The sequence below is a fragment of the Dromiciops gliroides genome, chromosome 3 (genome assembly GCF_019393635.1).
Source record: "Dromiciops gliroides isolate mDroGli1 chromosome 3, mDroGli1.pri, whole genome shotgun sequence".
In the NCBI taxonomy this organism is placed as follows: Eukaryota; Metazoa; Chordata; class Mammalia; order Microbiotheria; family Microbiotheriidae; genus Dromiciops; species Dromiciops gliroides.
Window position 1 is genome coordinate 337,783,335 of NC_057863.1, and position 24,027 is coordinate 337,807,361.

At 40.0% G+C, this 24,027-nt stretch overlaps 1 protein-coding gene across 1 annotated transcript in view; it reads right to left on the minus strand.

Annotated features, from left to right (window-relative positions):
- Positions 1-311: 311 nt before the first annotated feature.
- HEG1 (heart development protein with EGF like domains 1) overlaps positions 312-24,027 on the minus strand; it is a 131,416-nt gene continuing 107,700 nt past the window's right edge. Inside the window, exons 14-18 of the mRNA XM_043993078.1 lie at positions 21,344-21,386; positions 21,188-21,225; positions 18,661-18,748; positions 15,697-15,871; positions 312-7,089 (exon numbers count right to left, since the gene is read on the minus strand). Coding sequence (XP_043849013.1) covers positions 6,940-7,089; positions 15,697-15,871; positions 18,661-18,748; positions 21,188-21,225; positions 21,344-21,386 — 494 coding nt within the window. The 3' untranslated portion in view covers positions 312-6,939. The remainder of the gene's footprint in view (positions 7,090-15,696; positions 15,872-18,660; positions 18,749-21,187; positions 21,226-21,343; positions 21,387-24,027) is intronic.

Consider the following 24,027-nt stretch of genomic DNA (forward strand, 5'->3'; position numbering starts at 1 on the left):
GGAGCAATAGAAGCAGTGGATTTCAAGTCGGAGGACCTTTAGTTTGAATCCTGGGTCTACCCTTTTACTCTCAGTGTGATATGACCTTAGGCAAGTCACATAACCACCTTAGGTCTCAGTTTCCTTCTCTGTAAAACAAGAGGCTTGGGTCAGCTAGGTAGTACAGTGCATAAAGCACTGGCCCTGGATTCAGGAGGACCTGAGTTCAAATCCGGCCTCAGACACTTGACACTTACTGGCTGTGTGACCCTGGGCAAGTCACTTAACCCTCACTGCCCCACCAAAACACACACACACACACACACACACACACACACACACACACACACACACACACGGCTTGCATTAGATGACCTTGAAAATTCCTTATGGCTCTAAAAGCTGTATGTCAGTGGAGGGAATATCCCCCATGTAGATGAAATGGCAGATAGACCACAAGAGGTACTACATCTATTGAACACACAAGGGTTAACACTGAAGGTGATAGTAATTTTTTTTATTACATCATATTACTGACTAGAACGCCAGAGATAGTAGAGAGAAGTATAAAAATAACCCAATTCTTACAAATCACACTTTTCTGCTACAGTACTGAATTATTAGTGGAGGCTGCAATTATGATACAACATTAAATAACAAACATCCTCAGGGAAGGATTTTAAAATGACAAACCAGGTGCTCAGAGTTCATTGGTCTGCAAAGGGGAGGCAGGATGGTGGGGATCAACTCCCTAAAGCACATCTTCTAACTGTATGCTTAATTTAACTGGAAAGGTAACAAAACAAAAATTCATGTCAACCCAGAAACTATCACATCGTGTTCCTATTAAATGTACAATCATGGAAGAGAGAAGATCAGATTTGAATAGGTGGAGATGGGGGGGCAGGGTATATATGGACATGAATGACAGGTGTACATGGAGAGAATGATTTAAATTGTCTCTAGATGTCAAGGCTCTTTTTGAAATCAGAGTCCCACAATAGTCTCTTCCCAATCAAATCATCCCTTGACTCACATCTATACACTGAGGTGAGACATTTATCCAGAGTGATGAATTATAACCCCATTGAGAAAAGATTATTTCAATTAAACAGATTAATCAATATCTATGATTTTTATGGGTTGTTATATACTATTTCTTTGGGCTATCAGAAAGCAAAAATAAATGCATGCATTTGCATCTCTTATCAGGAAACACAAACCCCAAAGTATGGAATATGTATCTGTCTTTCTTTTTCTCTCCCTTCCTTTCTCTCTCTCCTCACATATGTGTGTATTTCACATACATACATATATGTGTGTATATATATATAGGTACACATATATTATTTATATACACACATATATTATACACACATACACACACATACCCCTTATTGCTGTCTCCTGCTGGAATGTTCTTTTTCCTCCTGAAAACTGTTATAGTATGGGACAGGAAGGGTGATGTCTTTTATAGGGTAAGGAAAACAAGTATTTGGCATTAAAATTCACATTCTTTAGAGCTCCAATCTCAAAATTAATACATATACACATACATATATATACACACCTATCAGACAAGGAAGGATTTTGCTGTGAAAAGTTGATGCAGGAAGATAAATATGAGACCAATGGCTAAATCAGGTGGTCCTCAGATGTCTGAGGTCCTGCATATTAGGGATAGGATAAGACCCATTGAGAGAGAAGCTCAGAGAATTAATCCATTGTCTTCCTGGAAATCTGAAGAGTACTGCTCTGTCCCCCCGTAGGGCCTAGGGCATCAGCTCAACAAAGAAGTATTGCTTGAATGATTGGAAGCATGAGCACTTCATTGAGTTGTCCTCACCAAAATTTTAGCTGTTATTTTTAAACACAATGAGTCAGTGGTCTTGTTCCTGGGTGGCTTTGTTGGACTAAGAGAAGCCAAGAGCACCCGAGCTGTGTAATGTTGACTTCTGGTCTAACTGAGTCAAGATCCCAGAGTCCATGTGTATTCCTCACCAATGGGCACAGTCACACAAGGAAAATACCAAAGACCCATAACACAGGTTGTGACTGTAAAATAATAAGGCTAATTTTTATTAACACAGCCAGAGTTCTACATGCAAATGAATCGTGTTCCCTTCAGAGCAGTCTCCTTGAGAGCATACATTTACTCTAATGCTATTACCATGGTTCAAACATATAATGAACATATTCTGGGGCTACTTTCACAATCAACTCAGGAGTTATCCCAGAAAACTAGTTTTATTACTTCATAGTCACACTATACTTTTTCACTGATGTTGGTACCACCCAGCTTGATCACCATTTTAACCACAAGACCTATGATTGTTTCCAAAAGTTAAAATCACCCTTGAAGGATGAATATTTGCCACCATGGGAACCAGTAAAAAAAATGTGCTTTAAGCTCTGAAGGTAATTCAGAAAAAAGTTTCCGGTTATAACATTTGAATAAGTATACACCCTCCCCCAAGGTGACTACTTTGAAGGGGATTCCACTCATTTGATCGTAGAAGTTTATGTCTGCTAAAAAACCAAACAACATAACTGTCTCCTGACAAATAAAGCTACGTGCCAATATGTTCACTGGGTAGGCATGACTTAGCTTCCTGTCTTCATGATGGCCTCAAATGACAAAAAACATGGAGGAAAAAACCCTCCAATTTTAAATCACCTTACGGAAAATTTTCACAATGTGACTGCTTCTTAACCGTTTTATTACTAAAAACAATCATTTGGTTATTGCTGGATGGGATGCCAATAACACATCAAAGTTATTAAAAGCACTTCAAGATTGCTCCTATTTATTTCTTGGTAAAAACTTCCTTTTACTTGAATGTCATAATTACCCTCTTTGAAAGCTAAAATCAGGAAGGTAGGCATTTTGCCAAAGAAATGTAGTCAGCTGTCTTAGTCTCATCTCTTCTGGGTAAACAATGACTAGGGCCCATGGAAGTCAGATGGCATGAAGGACCTCATTCCCAGGTAGCCCCTGGGCTACAGAAAGAAGGGAGGCCTCTTTGCTGGACAAACACTCTGTTGACCTGTTGGTCACTTTCACCTTAAAGACTTACGATTCCTTTTAATCCAGATTTTGCCTTATAGAAGTGGCACAGACACAGATTAGGATCCCTTTTTTCCTCTCATGTGGCTGTTGATAACTTTCTCCCCTCGTTCCCTTCCCCCTTCCAGCATGAGTCACCAATTCTGGAATAGAGGAGTGACACTGAGGGCAGTGGAGGGAAAGTAATTGCATGTATCCTACAAGTGACAATTCTCCCTGATACAGCCTCACCCTTTTTCGGGCAACCACAGTGCAAAAATGAAAACTATTATTGCCCAATCTTGCATGATCCGGGTCAGTAAAAAGCAGGAGTACCAGACTACTCCCATTTTCCACACCCAGTATTTTGTACACAGTAGGCACATAATCATCATTTCAGTTGTTATCTCCATGATTAGAGAGCTTAGCAGATGCTCTTTCCTCCATTCTCACTTAATACCTGTGTGCCCTTGGACAAGTCACTTAATATCTTTTGTGCCTCAGTTTCCATCTCTGTAAAATGAAGGTGGTGGAACAGATGGCCTCCTCTAAGGTCCCTTTGGTTCTAAAGTTATGCTCCTACGCTCAAACTGGAGAACTGATCTCCACTGCTCACAAACACACATATACAATGAAACACTTGAAGTAAACTTCCTTACACCCACCTGCCTCCCTAGGTCACTTAGAGATGTGTTGAGATACTATGCTAAGAACACTTTCTGAAATCCCTCATCTTCATGTGAAACATCTTCTAGAAAGTCCTTAAGTCACATGGTTCTCTTTTTAGGCTTAAGCTAAAACAGATTCACAGACCATTCTCAAGAATGATTCAGAGGCAGCACCAGGTCACCATCCGGATACCTAGCTCGTTGTCCTACCCCAGGAGGTGATGGTTTGCTCCAGATGTCAGTTGCCATCAAGATAACCTGATTTCGGGCAGCTAGGTGGCGCAGTGGATAAGGCACCAGCCTTGGATTCTGGAGGTCCTGAGTTCAAACCCAGCCTCAGACACTTACTAGCTGTGTGACCCTGGGCAAGTCACTTTAACCCCCATTGCCCTGAAAAAAAATCTTCATAAAAAAAATGATTACCTGATTTCCCAGAAGCAACAGGCTGTTCTTATAATCATATAGGTCCTAGTCCAGAGTACCCCACTGCCACACCCCTACCACTTCTGTGCCCCCTAACTGGCTTCTCTTTCTCATTCCCATCATAGAGATAACAAGTCTTAGGTAAAACAACTCAAATAGTGGGTCCAGAGAATATGGTAACTCTCAGCTGGTCAGCGGGGTGGGAGACAGCGAGGCAGAAAACCTTACTAGATTCTGACAAAGTCATGGAAGATCTCACCCATGATTCAGAAGGAAGTTTTTAATACCTTTAAAAAAAATCATAGCATCCATCAGTGAAACCTGAATTCTCCTTGCATCCCGTGAGGTGAGGGTGGATTTGTTTTAACTACCAAGGTGCACTGCACCCAACTAGCATTTTCTGCAATAGCAGAGCTGTAATTATGAGAAGAGAGAGAGCATCTAAGGATCAGTGGAAAAACACATACATTTATCCAAACGGTGCTATCAGAATAATGTCATGCTCTAATGGGAGTGTTTTAAGTGGCTTGTCCTAGTGTATTGCATTTTGACAGCTGACATTCATTCATTCATTCATTCATTCATTTATTTTAGTGAGGCAATTGGAGTTAAGTGACTTGCCCAGGGTCACACAGCTAGTAAGTGTTAAGTGTCTGAGGCCGGATTTGAACTCAGGTCCTCCTGAATCCAGGGCTGGTGCTCTATCCACTGTGCCACCTAGCTGCCCCCTGTATTGCATTTTGAAAAGCTGTGATAACCCAGGAGTAACCATCCCTCTGTTAAGCAAAAGTAACTGCTCCCAAGTGTTTAAGCCATTTCCAGAAAAGTATGCCACCAGGAAGACTTAACCTTCCATGCTGGCAATGGTTTTCCAATCTGTTCTTTCTTTCCCTTATCTGCACACCAGGATGTTATTTGGGAAGTAGAATCAATATAGTTTCACATGTATTCGTTCCAGACATTGAGTGCTGCTCAGGTGACTGATGCAGGCTCTAAATCATGGGCATAATAAACAGATGTATAGGACATTCCTTTCCAAAAGGCAGACACCAAAGTCTTTTTTTTCAAAGTCTTTACCTGTCTAGAAATCCTTAGCTGTCTGAAAGCATTCCTAAAAAAATATCACTGAGTTTCAGGGGAACTACATAGTAGTATAAAAAAGGGCAGACTGATGGACAAGAGAAAACAATTTACATGTTACTTCTTCAATGAAGAAACAGCTTTCAGTGATCAACTCTTTAACACTGAGCCCTGTGGACAAGGTTACTGATGCAGTCAGCAGAGACATGTAAGGAAAACTTACATATGGCACCATCAGGCCTACCTATTCTTTTATGAAGAGCTGGTAAGGCTTCCAATGGCAAGGACATTTCAGTGAAATCTAGTTTGCTTGTTAGGCCAATTTCTCCAGCAATTGTGAAGATCCAATTACAAGAGACAGTTGTTTCCAGCTTCTCTACCCAAAGCAATGAAACACCCAGTTCAAATCCAAATTTTTCTCTCTCTACTCTCTCTCTCTCTCTCTCTCTCTCTCTCTCTCTCTCACACACAGACACACACACACACACACACATACACACACACACGCACTTTACCCCCACCTTAAAAAAATCCTTATAATCCATAAATAAGAGCTTGTCTCAGCAGAGGTAATCTCTGTCATGGACATGAACCCAGGGTAAAGCCAGTGGGCATAAAATGGATGGTTTTGCACCACCCCATTCTCACAGACTGGGAGTAGGCAGGAGATGGTCACCACAGGCTTCTAGATTTCTGTACTCCTCTTTCTAGGGACTCATTACTGTCAGGATCAAATTATATCCATTGGCTCCAGTTGTAGATAAAGGGCAGATGAGCTGATACTTTGATTTCAAAGTTGGTTCCATAAGCCATTATGACTGATTACCTCTACAAGATATTGCTTTGATCCCAGTTTGTTGGAAGAAACTCTTAAACTCAATAAAGAGGGAATCGGGGGTTTCTGTGAAAAGGGATATCACCTTGATAAAAACCAAAAAACAACCTACTAAGGGGAGAACTCTTATGTTTCATCTAATAGCCTGCGGCACTTCACAACCCTCACCTCCTATGTCACTTTCTGTGATACAGTAAATCCTGGGCTCACAGCTCATTTTTTGTTTGGCTCGAAACTACAGAATAAGATCTAGAAGCATATTAGAAGATTATACTTTACACCAAGATTTCTCCAGTGCCTCAGGGCACTCATTGAGTGAGATCAGAACACACTTATTGTTCAGCACATAGGCACTGAGGAAGACTGTAATTATGGAAATAAGTAAGTTCAAAACAGTCAATACTTTGCTGCAAGGTGACCATTCAATGACAACATCCAATGGAGCTGTCCAAAATATCCAGGATTCCATTCTGGAGCAGTCTCAACTTGAGCTTGGTAAAGTGTACTATACAAAACACACACACACAACTGAAATCACTGAAGCCTAAACTGAGTAACAACTGGGTCTTTGAAATGACACTGAACCATTTACACTCATCCCTAGTGGTAGCATCCATGACATGTCACTCAAAGCAAATCTGTTCTTACTGACCCATTATCACATTTCACAGTAACACATATGAACACTGAAGAATAAAGAATGAGCAGCCTGTAATAGAATGATTCCTTTCAGTCTTCACCATCTTTAAATCTTCTATCCCATCTCTTGTCTGCCATATAACCTTCAGCTTTGAATGGTCTGTGAAGCAGCAAGTGTTCGGGGTATCTTCCTGGTTCCATTCCTTGAGCAGATAGAATTCATGTGTAAAGAACACACAATAACAGTGGCTACACACTGTCCCATGGTGTTAAAAGTAGTCTCTTCTCCTGCTCTCATCACTGATGAAAGAAGGGTTATACTGTCCGGGAAAGATGCAAGAATGCCGAGATCCTGGCAAGCCAGTGTAGGTTGGGTAGAGACCATTCCGTTCAAGTTCTGGGTTCCTGACGTTTGTGGGCTGAGAGAGAGAGAGAGAGAGAGAGAGAGAGAGAGAGAGAGAGAGAGAGAGAGAGAGAGAGATTGAAAGAAAAAAAAGAGAGACAGGAATCAATTTCTTATTCTTGAATGTAAATTCAATAATGATTATTCCAAACACTTAATTTTGCACTTTATGAAATTCAGTAGGGAGACAAGGTAGCAACGTGCAGGGCAGGAAGCTAGAAGTCAGGATTCTTCCTAGATCTGCCACTACTGTCTTCCCAAAGCCAACATCTCTGACAAGATGTCAACCCCTCTCCATGTCTCAGTTCTTCCATTTAAAAAATGAAGTTATACCTTACAGTGACATAACACTTTACAAGTTTAAAAGTGCTTTCATATACACATACGTCTATATCAATATCTATGGATTTCTCAAATGATCTTCATGACAATCCTATGATTTAGTTAGTGCAAATAGCATTCTAGCCAGTTTAGTGATGAGGAAACTGAGGCTCACAGGGTTTAAGAGACTTGCCCAAGGTCCCATGGCTAGTTAGTAGTAGAGCTGGGACTCAAATCCAGGTCTTCTGACTCCAAATCCAGAACTTTCCCACTATACCGCACTGTTCTCCTGGTACACCATGCAGCTCTCCTGATAATATTGAGGTGACAACATTAGCATCCTTAAACACAACTAGTGTTGGCAAAGTACCTTTAGGAAAAGCACTGGTGTAGACAGAAGGTGTGACAATGGTACCACATTTAAGGTAGGGGCTAGACCCGTGATTTCATCAGTATGAGGAACTTCCAGGTGAGGAAACTCTTTCTAACAACATAATGTCAGCCCTTTCTCCACAATTTAAAGTCTTAGAGAGTTGCCTAGGGCACTAAGAGCTAAGGTGATATGCCCAGGGTCACACAGCCATAATGTGTTGAAGGTAAGATTTGAACTCCCATCTTCCTGGCTGGCTCTCTATACACTCTGTCATGCTGCCTTCCTTCATTTAGGAATACCTTAAATTCACAGAGCTCAGAGCTCTTTTCTACTGGGGGAGTATAATGCATGCTACTTTTTTTTTTTTTTTTGCATTTACAATAAGATATTTTTTCCATTCTCCAGAAGAGGAAAGTGAGACACAAATAAATGAAGTGTTCACAATTACTAAGTGGGAGAGATAGGACCAAAAGCCAAGAGGGAGACCTGTGTTTCTTTTTTAATAGACTAGTGATTTTCAGGCTTCCTTTTACCACCCTATTTGAGTGAGGTCAAAGATTACACAGACTACATCTATTCATCACATCTGCTCATCTGCTTCCTCCCCCCTGCCTTTTTTTTTTTTTTGCCACTGTAAATTATCTCCCCAGAATGAGTCAAGAAGCTGGTTCTGTATTTGAGGAAACAACAATAAGGAATATTCAATGTAAATGATTAAATCATGCTAGAAACAAAAAAAGTATTGACATCATTTTTTGATCGACATGAGTATTACCACAAGCAATTGTATTACCAATACAATTGCCCCTCACATTGATGACCCACTCCACTCCAGGAAAACTAGCACTATTCAAACATGAAACATCTTGGCTTTTAAAGCCCTTCATGATATGTAGGGACTAGATGTCATTGCCACATTGTATATAGCTCTTGGATTTACAGGGTGGACCAACAGTTACGAAGTCATGAAGGGGTTTCAATATTTAACAGCTCTTTTATTTATTGTTATTAATTTATAATACCATCACATCATATATAGCATATAGGAAATAAATATGCATATGGGAAATAAAGAAAAAATAATTTTTAAAAAGTTATTAAAACATCAGATCCCTTCAGGACTTTTGGCCCACCCTATAGCCTGTTTCTACACATGTTATGCAGGGCATTTTTCCCTTTCCTTGTATCCTCAGCATGCAACACACTGTCTGACACAGAATAGGTGCTTACCAAGTGTTTATTGACTGACAGATATTGAATGTGCTCTATTCAGATGGCTCATGTTTCTGTCATTGCTAAGATTACTGTCGAAAACTGAAAATTTGAGTTCATCTACATTTTTGACCGTTAATGCTTACAATCTGTTTATAGTAATGCCAGATCTAATTCCATGGTTACATGCAGATGAATTAGTGCTGACTTTGTCTGATAATGAGGATCAAGCTGCAAAGAGTCACTAGGAGAGTGGTATGTGTGTGTGTGTGTGTGTGTGTGTGTGTGTGTGTGTATGCCTGTGTGTGCACATGTGACACATGCCCACGTGCATGCACAGATGCTCAAGCAAAACCAAAGGAAGGCTAGGTTTTCTTCATGAGATAACTTTTGTAAAGATAGTGCTTTGCAAAAGTTAATGCTACATAAATGCTATTTATTATTATTAGAAGGAGGAGGAGAAAAGGGGGAAGGAGGAAGAGGAGGAGTTTAGTTGAAAGAAAGTTTATTTTTTATAAAGTCGGTTCTTTGATATTAAAATCATTTGTTTTTGAGAGAAGAGTTAAGCCCTCTGCTGAATTTGGGAAATATCATATGTAAAGAAACTCATCAGGTAAATTGGAACCTAACAATTTACACAATGAGCACAAAAATGTAAAAGAAAATCACACTACAAGACATCAGAACTCTGGTCAAAGCTATGACCGATGGTGACTTCAGAGGGCTGATGGTGAAACATCCTTTCAGTAGAGAAGAGGTAAACTAAGGGTGTGGAATGAGTCATAGCCTCTTTGATCTAGATCATGTATTAGACTATTTTCCCCGATTGTACTTTTTAAAAAGTGATGTTTCTATATCTTACACTCCCTCCTGATCTCCACCTCTAAGAATCTCTAGTTTCCTTCCAAAGAATGTTAAAGAGCCACCTTCTAGATGAAGACTTTCCAGATCCCCCTGAAGAGTAACTTACCCTCCAGAATTAGGTTATGTCTGTCTATTATATATATATATATATATATATATATATATATATATATATATATATATATATATATATATATATATATATATATATATATATATATATACACACGCACACATATATAATATCAATAGAAATATCAATACATAGATATATCAATATATCTTGGGAAGATATATATCTATACATCTTTTTGGGAAGTGATAGATTTTTTTAAAAAGTGTCAATGAAATATTTATTTGAAAATTTTTAAAGGAAATTTGGAACCTAGAAATAATTCTACCACTTCTTATTTGTCCCCCACCCCCCTGCCAACTGCCTCCTCCACTCTCAACTAAGTTTCGACTTTTAAAAATAATTCATCAAAACAAACAGTTCTGTAGCTCCAGGAAATTAGTCCCTCCCATCCAAAGTCTGAACACTCATAATTATTTCCATAGCAACTACAGGATTATGACCTTTGGAATAAGGTTACTGGGTACTATTAAGAGCCTGAAGAGGCAAGGTTTCATTACTGTTATCTTGTATCTCTAGCTAAACGTCCTATGACATGCACAGAATTTAATTTTCAGCTCTGGTGCTCTCTGACTGTGTATTTATTCCCTATTTTATCCAGTACAATACAAAATGACCCTTGGATAGCATGCGCTAGAATGAAGGGGAGCCACGTGGAGAGAAAGGGAGCCTTTCTTTTTAAGACAGTGTTCACACCATCTTGTACAAAGAGGAGCAGATGGACATGTCACTGTACTGAAGAATTTTCCCTTCATATTAAATAGTTCAATAAAAAGGGGGACAGATTTGGAAGTCATAGAACCTGAGTGTGAATTCTGGCTTTCTCTTATTATCAGTGTTGGTTTTGGCAATACCCTCAGCCTTGGTTTCCTCAATTGTAAAAAGAAAAGGGACTCAGGGCGGCTAGGTGGCGCAGTGGATAGAGCACCGGCCCTGGATTCAGGAGTACCTGAGTTCAAATCCGGCCTCAGACACTTAACACTTACTAGCTGTGTGACCCTGGGCAAGTCACTTAACCCCAATTGCCTCACTAAAAAAAAAAAAAAAAAGAAAAGGGACTAGACAACGACATCTCTTTTGGCCTTCCCCTTCTCTACACCCACATGGTCTCCATCATAGTTCAGGCCTTCTTCACCCCTCAACCTAAACAGGAGGCAACAGCCTCCTAAATTAGTTTCTCTGACTCAAGCCTGTCCCCATTCCAAATGACCCTTCACACAGACTCTGTAATATGTAGGTCTTATCATGCCATTCCCCTATTCCATAAACTCTAATGGCTATCTGTTGTCTCTAGGATCAAGTGCAAATTCTTCTGGGACTGAAAGCCCTTTATAACCTAGCCCCAACTTATGATACAATAGTTTCCTTCCTGAACCTCCCATCTAATCAAACTGGCCTTCTTGCTATTTATTCCTCACATATGACATCACTCGGTCTCCTGCTTTTGCAGTGGCTCTAACCATAATTGAAATGCATTCTCTACTCACCTCCAATTCTTAGAATCCCTTTGTGACGAGATTCAAGGGCCACCTTCTATAGGAATCTTTTCTCCTCTTCCCCCTCCCCCTCCCCCGGGAGTAAGTGACCTCCCCTCTAAAATTAAAATTCTCTCTCTGTGTTTCTATTTCTCTATCTCTGTGACTCTTTCTGTCTCTCTGTCTCTCTCCCTCTCTCCATGACAGGTAGTACAACAGATAGAATACTAGGCCTGGAGTCAGGAAAGCCTGAATTCAAATCTGGTTTCAGACATTTACTAGCTGTGTAGCCCAAGGAAGTCACTTCCCCTGTCTGCCTCAGTTTTCCTCAACTATAAAATGGGGATAATAATAGCACCTACCTCCTAGCATTGAGTATCAAATGAGATTATGTTTGTAAAGACTTAGCATGTTGTCTAACACATAGTAAGGGCTTAATAAATGCTTATATCAGGACACAGCCTCAGACACCTGCTAGCTGTGTGACGCTGGGTAAGTCACTTAACCCCGATTGCCTCCAAAAGCAAAAACAGACAGATAAATAAATAGATGGATGGATGGATATGTATGTCCTTCCTTATTCCTTTCATTATTCAATTCAATAACCATGTATTAAGTGCCTACTATGTGCCATTTGATGTACTAAGGGCTGGGGCTATAAAAAAGACTCAAAAGACAGTTCCTGCCCTCAAGAAGCTCACAATCTAATGGGGGAGTTAACATGCAAACAAATATAAAGCAAGATATAAGATATATATATATATTATATATATATATATGATAAATAGGAAATAATTAAAAGAGGGAAGGCACTAGAATTAAGAAGAGTTAGGGAAAGCTTCCTCTAGAAAGTGGGATTTTAGTTGGGACTTAAAGGAAGCCAAGGAGGTCGGTAGTCAGAGAGAAGAAGAGAGAGTATTCCAGGCACAGGAAACAGTCAGAGAAAATGCTGAAAGCCTAGAGATAAGAGTATCTTGTTAGTGAAACAGCCAGGAAAACAGTGTTACTGGATCAGAGACTACACGTCAGGGATTGAGGTGTGTAAGAAGACTGGGGCCGGGGGGTGGTATGAATGATGAAAGGCTCTGAATGCCAAATAGAGCGTTTTGTATTTGATCCTGGAGGTAATAGGAAGCCACTGGAGTTGATTGAGTAGGGATGACATTCAGTGGCTGAATGGATGGATTGGAATGGAGAAAGATGAGACAAGCAGGCTCACAAGCAGGCTATTACAATACTCCAGCTGTGAGGTGATGAGAGTCTGCCCCAGACGGGTTGAAATGTCTGAGGAGAGAAGGGGGGCACAGTCCAGAGATGTTGCAAAGGTGAAATCAAGAGGTGTTATCAACAGATTGGGTATGGGGGCTGAGAGATAGCAAGGAATCCAGGATGATTCTTAGATTATAGCCCGAGGGACTGGGAAGATAGTTTTGTCTTCCACAGTAATAGGGAAGGTAGGAAGCAGGGGTGGTGTAGAGTTTAGGGGGAAAGATAATGAGTTCTGTTTTGGACATATTGGGTTTAAGATGCCTGAAGCTGGGGGGCAGCTAGGTGGTGCAGTGGATAGAGCACCGGCCCCAAATTCAGAAGGACCTGAGTTCAGATCCGGCCTCAGACACTTGACACTTACTAGCTGTGTGACCTTGGGCAAGTCACTTAACCCTCATTGCCTCGCAGAGAAAAAAAATAATAAAAGATGCCTGAAAGGAAGGAGGAGAACCAGGAGAGAGAGGTATCCTGAAAACCTAGAGGGAAGAGTATATTAAGAAGAGAGTGATCGACAATGTTGAAGGCTGCTGAGAGCTCAAGAAAAATGAGGATTGAGAAAAGGCCACTGGATTTGGCAACTAATGATCATTAGTAACTTTGGAGAGAGCAGTTTCAGGAATGATAAGGTCAGAAGCCAGATTATAAGGGGATAAGAAGAGAGAGAGGAAAGCAAGTAGAGGCACCTATTGTATTTTTGAGGAGTTTAGCTTTATAAAAGGGCAGAAGAGAAACAGGATGATAACAGGGATGGAAAAATCAAGTGAGGGTTTTTCAGGTTAGGGATACATGGACACGTTTGTAGGCACGTGTGCGCACACAGACAGACAGACAGACACACACACACAAGTTCCTTTCTACAAACGATAAACTCCTTGAAGGACAAGAGTATTTCAGTGCTTTCCTTGTATCCCCAGACCCTCATATACACTAGGTGTTTAATGCTTGACCCTCATATATACAAGGTACTCGTTAAATGCTTTCTAGTGTCTCATTTCTAAGTCTATGCTCCTCTGAGAACATAAGTTTCTAAGCTGCTCTGAGTAATGTTTATTGTTGATGATGTAAAAAATGATGAGATAATCTTTCTGTACCTTGGAAAATGTCAATCTCATTTACAAAAGGGAAACTGTACCACCCACACCACCTGGTACATGAGAATGAATCTATAAAGTAGGGAAGGCCAGGATAGGATGATGAAATTGCTACTTGATAAACGAATATATGGAGTTGTTTAACAAGAAGCAATTTCATCATCCTATCCTATCCTGTCCTGTCCTATCCTGTGTAAATATACACACACATACATATAGTCATAGAGTTGAAAGGGCTCATAGAAATAACTGATTCCCCAAACATAATTTAACAAGAGACTGAAATTCAGATACTCGACATGATCTCTTTCAAGTCACACAGCTAGCAGAGACAGAGCCGGGGCTGGAATTCAGTTGTCCCTGCTTCCGAGTGTTCTTTCCATTAAACCATTCTGCCTCTCTGAAACCTCCTCACTTAAAGCCCAGAGATGGACTTTTCTGGAGAAGCAAGCACAAAAGGGTCACAAAACATGGGTATTTGCTAACATCTCCTAAGAGATTTGTAAAAATAGAGGCTGACTTAAGCGACAGAAACAACCATCATTTGGATGCTTGTTAGAAAAGCCTAAACTGTGGATAGAGTGCTGGATGGGGAGTCAGGTATCCCGGGTTAAAATCCCACCTTAGTCACTTATTACCTGTGTGACCTTGGTCAAGGTCCTTTCAACTTTTTAGGCCTCAGTTTCATTACCTGTCAAACGAGGAAACTAGACTCAATAGTCCCTAAAGTCTCTTCTAGCTTTAAATCTATAATTTTGTGATCCTGACATGGAAACATAAAATGTACAACCAACCTACTGTGAGAAAATAATAGGATTTGGCAGATGCCCAGGGGCCCCACTGAAGATTGATTTGGAATTGATTGAATTGGGTGAGACTGACTGAGAACCTACTTAAGGTTGATTAAATCAAGACCACCCCTGGACAGCCCTGAGTGGAGTATTGTTCTCAGAGGCTGTGGACTACAACTTCAACATGAGACCACCCTCAACCAATCAGCTTGAAGGACGGCCCCTTCCGGGGAGGGAGACAGGAAGTAGGAAGGGAGGCTGGCTCCCTAGCTCTGGCCTCTTTCCTTCCGAAACCTCGGGTTGGTGGCTGAGGGAAGAAGAAGGAGTCGATTCTGAACCCTAGGGTAGATAGGCTTTTATTTACAGTATTGTCTTTTTTGGGGGTGCGGTGAGGCAATTGGGGTTAAGTGACTTGCCCAGGGTCACACAGCTAGTAAGTGTCAAGTGTCTGAGGCTGGATTTGAACTCAGGTCCTCCTGACTCCAGGGCCAGTGTTCTATCCACTGAGCCACCTAGCTGCCCAGTAGATAGGCTTTTGGCTATCTTTCTGAACTCCACATGTTCTATCTTTACTGACTTCTAATATACTTTAATAAATGCTTAAGGCCCAAACACTGTTGCTAAATTTTCTAATTTATAAGTAAATCCTAGCTAGTTCCCTCCCACCCACCCCCGACCCCCCACACACTGAGGGGGGCAGGTAAGGACATACACATTAGATTTTACTTGTCACACTACTCAGTCTTCAGAGAAACCTAGAAAGTTGTAATCTGCCTTCTTGGTGGAAGGTTATTTTAACTAGGGCTGTATCTTGCAAACACATATGCTAGATAGATATAGGAACCCCTCATAATCTCTAAGTACGGTCCGTATTATACAAATAAATGATAATCAAATTAACTCTAAAAGCATGTCAATCTGAGTCTCATGGTGCCATTCTCTTCTTCTTCCTCTTATAACAGTGACATTTATATTCCACTTAAAGATATACCAAAAGAACTGAAACATTTGAGGTAATGACATGGGAAAGACCCAAACCATTCTAAACCCAAACCAAGCTGACCAGAGTTTGCTCCTAGCTTGTGAATACATACAGAGTAATAGACATCTGTCATCTGGAGGAGGTTCTTTGTACTTCCATTTTCATGCATTTCAATGGCCTCCCGGCCCCATTCCTGGGATCGAGGGTTCTTGGGGTACTCAGCGTATGGGGACATTTGGAAATCACCACTTTTGAAGATGAGTTTGCTTATGTCATTTTTATTCTTTCTGTGGAAGGAAAAAGATGGCATTGATGAAGTCAAATAGCCTCAGTTTTGAGATAAAAGCACCAGATACCACTTGTGGGGCAAATTGATTGGAAAGCCGCCGTACTATTTTTGGAGAAGTGAGCTTATTGGGAAGATGATGACGACGACGATGGCAGTAATAGTCCAATATTCACAAGGAAAGGAGCACGTTAGCTTGGATGATCCAGTTTCAGAAATGAAAATCCAAAGATATTAATTTGAGAATTTTCAAATATATAATGGTGCTTCCCAGTGTCACACAGTCAGTGCGTATCTGAGGCAGAACTTAGACCTAGATTTCTCTAACCCCAAGGCCAGCTCTCCATCCACTATGACACAAAGCTTCTTTAATGATACTGCCTTACATGTATGTTGTGCTCTTTGGCTTACAAAGTGCCTACAACCATAGAATATCTAATGGATATCAGAACAGAAAGGCAGCCTGACATAATGGAAAGGGAGCCAACCTTGGAGTCAAGAGGCCCTGGGTTCAGATCCTACCTCTGAAAGATTCTGTCTATGTGACCCTGGGAAAGTCACTTAATTTCTCAGAGTTCTATGCAAAGCATCTAGGTGGCAAAGTGAAATAGAGCACTGAGCCTGGAATCGGGAAAACCTGAGTTCAAATCCAACCTTACACACTTTCTAGCTGTGTAATCTTGAGCAAGTCATTTAAGCTCTGTCTGCCTTAATTTCCTCAACAATACAATGAGGTTAATAATAGCACCCACATCCCAGGGTTGTCATGAGGATCAAATGAGATAATATTTATAAAGTACTTAGCACAGTGCCCAGCACATAGTAAGCACTTAATAAATGTTTGTTCCTTTTGCTTCCCCACACTCCCTCTAAGATTGTAAAAGTCTTCTATGACTTTGACTGGTAGAAGACATTTCTCTATACATGAGTTCCCTATATTAATGACCAGTCTCCATCTCAAAACAACCCTTTGAGGTATGCAAGACAGAAATCATCCCCATTTTTTTTTTAGTGAGGCAATTGGGGTTAAGTGACTTGCCCAGGGTCACACAGCTAGTAAGTGTTAAGCATCCCCGTTTTATACATGGGGTATACAGGGTAAAAGAAGAGTGTAGGTAGGCTGGGGAATGATGGCAGCTATTTGTTGAGTATAGCAGGGATGGGGAGTAAAATAAAGAAACCTGAAGACATTTCAGAGAGGCATCATCTAGTCCAAACCCCTAAAATAGATACCACATAAATGACCTCACAATTACTACTAAACAGGAAAACTCAGCTTTCTGCTAAGTCACTCCTGCAATCTTCCTCCCGAAGTAGAAATTGTTAAGCGTGGCCATTATTCAGCCTACACCTAAGAGCTAAGGTTAGTGCATTTAAAATATCCTTGAGCAGAAGCTCATTCCCGTCCACTTTCCTATTCTGGGAAAGAGTGGGAAAGGAATCATAAACCCCAGTGTCCCACATACAGATAGTTAAGCATGGTTATTATTCAGTGTAACTAAGAGACCTAGAGCTAAGGTTAGAGGGTTTAAATTATCTTTGAGTGGAATTTCATTCCTGTCCACTTCCTATTCTGGGAAAGGCCTGGAAAGGAATCTGCCCTGAACCTAATGTCCAAGCTACCCCTGAGCTCTGTCCTTGTTCCCTTGAGGGTGGGGCAGCATCAGTCTCACAATGATTAACCACCCTCCATCCCAATAAGGAAGGGATGGTTACAAGATTTTTCCAAGGATGATGATGATGTTTCTCTAAAACATAAGTTTCGTTTTCCTCTTGAGTAGCCAATGTTTATGCCTCCAGGTCACTGCGCCACAATCCTTTGTTCCAAATCCCTCTTTTCCACTCACCCAAGTGACCTCTGACACAAGAAAGGGAGTTTAGCAAAAAGGGAACAGTGGCTGAAAGTACTGGACAGACTTCTGAGAAACGGTGGGACTGATCTCAGGTTGTCAGTGCTGGTGGAGATCTCGCCAATTCCCTCAAGACATTCTAGTAGGTGGGAAGGAGACTTCTGAGCACTTGGTTGGTTCATATTCGCTCTTGAATTCTTAACATTTCCTGTCATGACTTCCTCCTAGGTCTCAAGTTAGGATCTTCCCTGCAGGTCCCCTACACCTACTCTTCAATCCAGCGACATTGGCCCCCTTGATGTTTCATGAACAAGACCCTCTGTCTTTCTACTTTAGGCATTTTCTCTGGCTGTCCCTTATGCCTAGAACACTCTCCCTTCTCCACTCCAAATACTGACTTCTTTGGCTTCCTTTAAATCCCAACTAAAATCTGGCTTTCTGCAGGAAGTTTTCCTCAACCTTCCCTCTGTCAATTATTTTCTATTTATCCTGTATATAGTTTGTTTTATAAATATTTGCTTGCATGTTTTCTCCTCCTTTAGATTGTAAGCTCCTTGAGAGCAGGGTTTATCTTTTGCCTTTTTAAAAAAAAATTTTTTTGGAGGGAGTGAGGCAATTGGGGTTAAGTAACTTGCCCAGGGTCACACAGCTAGTAAGTGTCAAGTGTCTGAGGCTGGATTTGAACTTAGGTCCTTCTGACCCCAAGGCCAGTGCTCTATCCACTGTGCCACCTAGCTGCCCCTCTTTTGCCTCTTTTTTATCCCCAGCACTTAGCATAGCACATAGAAGGCACTGAATAAATTTTACTGATTGATTGAACAGATCATCATAGACAACATGTCTAACAACATCATGCCATCTTCTACCCAAGATATCATCATCACCGTCATGGTTAGTCTAAAAGCAAAGGACTTAAAAAACTTGCACTCAGGATACTTACCGGCAACAGGTAACAATCAACGCAATTCCTAGGATGAGAAGGAGCCCACCTCCAGCGGCAGCAATCACCACAGTAATAAGCTGATAAGCTAAATATATAGGAAACATTCAGTGTAATCAATAAATATACTAATAACAGGGCTTCATAAGTGTACAAAGTATACTTATAAAGTACAAAGTATAAAAGTACAAAGTGGTATAGTATACCATGTATAGCATACACACACACACACACATATATATATATATATATATACACACACACTCTCTCTGTACATATATACACATATAATATATATGTATATATACTTTGTAAGAGTAGCCAGTTACCCAAGGTTACTGGATGCTATTTACCCATTTAAAGTAAACCTCCATTTTCTATGGGAGAGATGATGACAGTGGTATAATCCAGTGGTGAAAAGGAAAAGAAAGACCACTCAAACACAATGAGTGCTTGTTTTTCTTCTCCAGAGAACAACAGCCTTATGTTCCCGAAGTGAGTGAAGATTGGAAACAAAGTAGATGCCCATAGATTGCGGCAGGAGCTAAAAATTGTTGTACATGAATGTAATGGAATAATACTGCCCCAGAAAGAATGCAAAGAAACGTGGGAAGATTAAGGAGTTTATGAAAAGTTATATAAGCAGAACCAGGAAAACAATACACACACATTTGTTTGTTGTTTAGTCATTTTCAGTTGTGTCTGAGTCTTCCTGACCCTTTTTGGGTGTTTCGGGTTTTGTTTTTTTGGCAAAGATAATGGAGTGGTTTGTCATTTCCTTTTCCAGCTCATTTAACAGATGAGAAAACTGAGGCAGAGTTAAGTGACTTGCCCAGGGTCACACAGCTAGTAAGTGTCAGAGGCCATATTTGAACTCAGGAAAATGTATCTTCCTGACTCCAGGTCCAGTGCTCTGTTCACTATAGTGCCACCAACTTGCCCAATATATATATAAGCCGCAATGTAAATGGAGAGAAAACAAAAATGAAAAATGAATGCTGTACATTTATAATGACTAAACTTGCCCCATGAAGGAGAGATATGAAAATGTCACTTCCTCCCCCCCACCAAAGGTGGGGGATTATGGGCATGGAAATCTATATAAAAGGTATTTTCAGTGTTAATTAGTTTTATTCAACTGGTTTTCTCTCTTTTTTATTCTTCATTAGGAGGAATGATTCTCCTATGGAGGGGAATGGGGACATAGAAAGGAAATGCTGGGAAATGTAGATGGTGTAAAAGCAGTATATTAATACAATTTTAAAAGAAAATTATTAATTGTATTTGATATAATTATATTAATTTTCTATATCACAATTATGTAACAATGAAATATATAATTATATAGACATGTACACATATATAATAACATTTAAAATTATTCTGCATAATTCAGTCATCATTAAGAATTTTACCTAGGTGGCGCAGTGGATAAAGCATGGACCCTGGATTCAGGAGGACCTGAGTTCAAATCCAACCTCAGACACTTATTAGTTGTGTGACCCTGGGCAAGTCACTTAAACCTCATTGCCCCACCAAAAAAACAAAACAAACAAACGAACCCCTTACCTACCATATTTGGCAGCAATATCATGATGCCTTTAAGGTATCACTGGAGACCTATCTAAGTATTCATGGCTATATGCCCCTGCACTATAAGGCCCCATACTTCAATGCTTTTATAGGTGATGATTCATCCTGCTGTTTCTACCCTGAATCACATCTGTTACTTCCTGGTACATATATGTCTCTAAGTAGCACTCCCTTACCTTGCTTCCTGACAGCATTTCTGACTTACTCTCCACTGTAATTTAGGTTAAAATGAAGTTTATCTGGGGAAACTAAAGAACCAAACTTGTTAAACCACTAATTCTAAATTTTACAAGAAATTCTACATTCATAGACCTTAGCTGGAGAAACTTTTCAAGACTCATGCTCCAAGACAGCTGTTTTATTCATGTAAATTAAAGCTCCGACATTTGGTACAGTTAATCCTTGGGAAACTGAAGGGTTGATTGACTTGCCCTGCTTGGCTCTAGAGAACAGAACTAATACTTATGGGAGTTACAGGAAGGCAGATTTTGACCAGAAAGAACATCCTAAATATGAGAGCTATCCAGTAATGGAACTGGTTGTCTTGGGAGGCAATGTTTTTCTTGTCACTGGAAGTCTTTAAATTGAGGATGAACATTTAGTTATTTTTAAAGGATGTCGTGAACTCCCAACTCTCAGGTTCTATGTATACATTGGAATACCTGTATCTAGTAGGTGGCACAGCTGCTTTGATGTGAAACACCCTGAGTTTGTACAATGACAAGTAGAGCGTCTCCAGAGTTGACTAATTGAATGCCTTCATTGGGTAAACAACATATAAGCTCATAATTCAGTGAAAATTGGCTGTTGTGAAAAATGCATTTACTTAGATCATTGGTAAACACCAATTACTGGCCTAGCTATGGCCAAACATCCAATATAACCATCAATGTCTAACTCACCAGAAAGGAAATAAAAAATTTCATAAACTTACGGTTTCCACAGTTGAGACCACCAAGACCAAATGGGCAACTACAAATGAACAAAGAGAAATTAGTTTGGACCTTGAAGGATTAGGTTGGGCAACCATGGTCCAAGAAACTGTCTGAGAAGCAAATCTAACAAAATCCAAGAGGAGTACTGAGCCTACCTCATGCAGGTTTCATTTTCAAGTCTGTATCCATCTTCACATGCTGAAAAAGGAGGAAACAACCCATGAGCAGCTGGTGGTCACTCCCACTGGCCAAAGTCCTTAGTCTTCTCCCGTTAGAATCAACTGGGTTCTATAGGTGGGTCCTTAGTAGGGAGCATTGATAGGGACCCACGAGCATTGTCATCTTCCTCAGAACCAGCTTATGATGCCAATTCTTAGCCATACCTAAGCCCCTTCTTTCCCAATTAGAATAAAATAAACTCCTTGAAAGCAGAGACTGTATCCCTTATTCGAATTTGCCTCCTTAGTACTTAGCATACTGTTAAGACACAAAGAGTTAAAAAATGTTTTATCATTCATTTGTTCATTCACTATTTGCCCAAATTACAGCACAATACATCTTTCTATGACTGAAAGTTCCCAAGAATCTCATAGACTCTTTGGAACCAAAGGGATTTTGAGAGAACCTTTGCCATCATCACACATTACTCTGACAACACAATGGTTCCTCATTAACTTTAAAAATTTTTTCTTTTGAAAACTTTTTACTGCTATCTTTTGTTTTGTTTTTATACCACTTTCCTTTCTTTTTTTCCACTTCTGGATTATTATTATTTTTTAATTTATAAAGCACTTTGCTGGCAGAGCACTTGGGGCAGAGTACATAATCAATAAAACAGTATTAATATAATTTTTTAAAGGAAACATTCTGATCTAAAGAAAAATAAATCCCAGGTATCCACATAGGCAACTGGGAGGACCACCTGTAGGGCTAATTTTAAAAATCACTATGTAGCTAAAGAACAGATGGCAGCTTCTATTTTTTATGCTTTTTTCTTTTTTTTTTTTTACATTTTTGGTTCCAAATTTCCTCACTCCCTCTACCCCTTCCCCCACCTACTGAAAATGTAATACCCACTATAATATGAAGTCATGTAAAGCATTTTCACATTAGCTATTTTGGGTTTTTTTTGGTGAGGCAATTGGTGTTAAGTGACTTGCCCAGGGTCACACAGCTAGTAAGTGTTAAGTGTCTGAGGCCGCATTTGAACTCAGGTACTCCTAAATCCAGGGCTGGTACTCTTTCTACTGAGCCACCTAGCTGCCCACTATTTTTTTTTAAAGCAAGAAAAATAAGGTGGAAAAAATATGCTTCAATTTGCACTCAGAATTCATAAGTTCTCTCTCTGGAGGTAGATAGCATTTTTTAACTTTTTCTTTTTTTGCAGGGCAATGAGGGTTAAGTGACTTGCCCAGGGTCACACAGCTAGTGACTGTTGTGTCTGAGGCTGGATTTGAACTCAGGTCTCCTGAATCCAGGGCTCCAGTGCTTTATCCTCTGCTCCACCTAGCTGCCCCAGGATATCCATTGATAAGAGTAGCGAAGTCTTTTATAGTTAATTATGGTTACAACATTGCTGTTATTGTGTACAATGCCCCTCTGATTCTGTTCATTTCACTTTGTATCAGCTCATAAAAATCTTCCTAGGTTTTCCTGAAGCCACCCCCTTCATCATTTCTTATAGAACAATAGTATTTTATCATAATCATCTACCATAACTTGTTCAGCCATTCCCCAACTGATGGAAATTCCCTTAATTTTCAGTTCTTTTCCACCACAAAAAGATGCTATAAATATTTTTGTACAAATAGGTTCTTTTCCTTTTTTTTTTTTTTTGCTGAGGCAATTGGGGTTAAGTGACTTGCCCAGGGTCACACAGCTAGTAAGTGTTAAGTGTCTGAGTCCAGATTTGAACTCAGGTCCTCCTGAATCCAGGGTTGGTGCTTTATCCACTGCATCACCTAGCTGCCCCAGTTCTTTTCCTTTTGATCTCTATGGGATACAGACCTAATAGTGTAATCACCAGAGGGAATGGAGAGAGCAAGCTCATTTGCAGGACAGTGTGGCTGGGGGCCCTTGTTGTGGCTTAGGAGTAGAGAGAAGAAGATATGGTTGTGCTCTGGGACAGACCTCAGAAAATAACAGTAAAAAGGACCTGAAACTTGGACATTGTTTTCTATCCCTCGGGATTAGAACTTGATTGCAAACAAAATAAAACAAAAATTAAAATAAATTAAAATGAATAAGCGGGGCAGCTAGGTGGCGCAGTGGATAGAGCACCGGCCCTGGAGTCAGGAGTACCTGAGTTCAAATCCGGCCTCAGACACTTAACACTTAACTAGCTGTGTGACCCTGGGCAAGTCACTTAACCCCAATTGCTTCACTAAAAAAAAATTTAAAAAAAATGAATAAGCAAAGGAGAAAGAACCCAATCCAAGATAGTTACTATGGGGATAGAGAAGATCTGGCTTCATATTCAGAGGAAGATAAAGAGCTAAAAAAGCCACTACTTTTTCCAATGAGAAATGTCAAATGGTCCTAAGAACAAAAGGAGTTCTTGAAAGAACTTAAAGAGAACTTTAAAAATCAAAATCAGATCAAGGAAAAATTGGAAAAAAACATAAGAGCAATCCAAGAAATTCAAGAAAATTTTGAAAAGAAATTCAACCAACTTGAAATAGAGAATCAAAAACTTAAGGAAAAAAATAATTCATTGAAAACTAGAATTGGGCAAAGGGAAGCTAATAACATTCTAAGACACCAAGAAATAATAAAGTAAAATCAAAATAATGAAAAAATAGAAAAGAATATGAAACATCTCATCAGAAAAACAACTGAT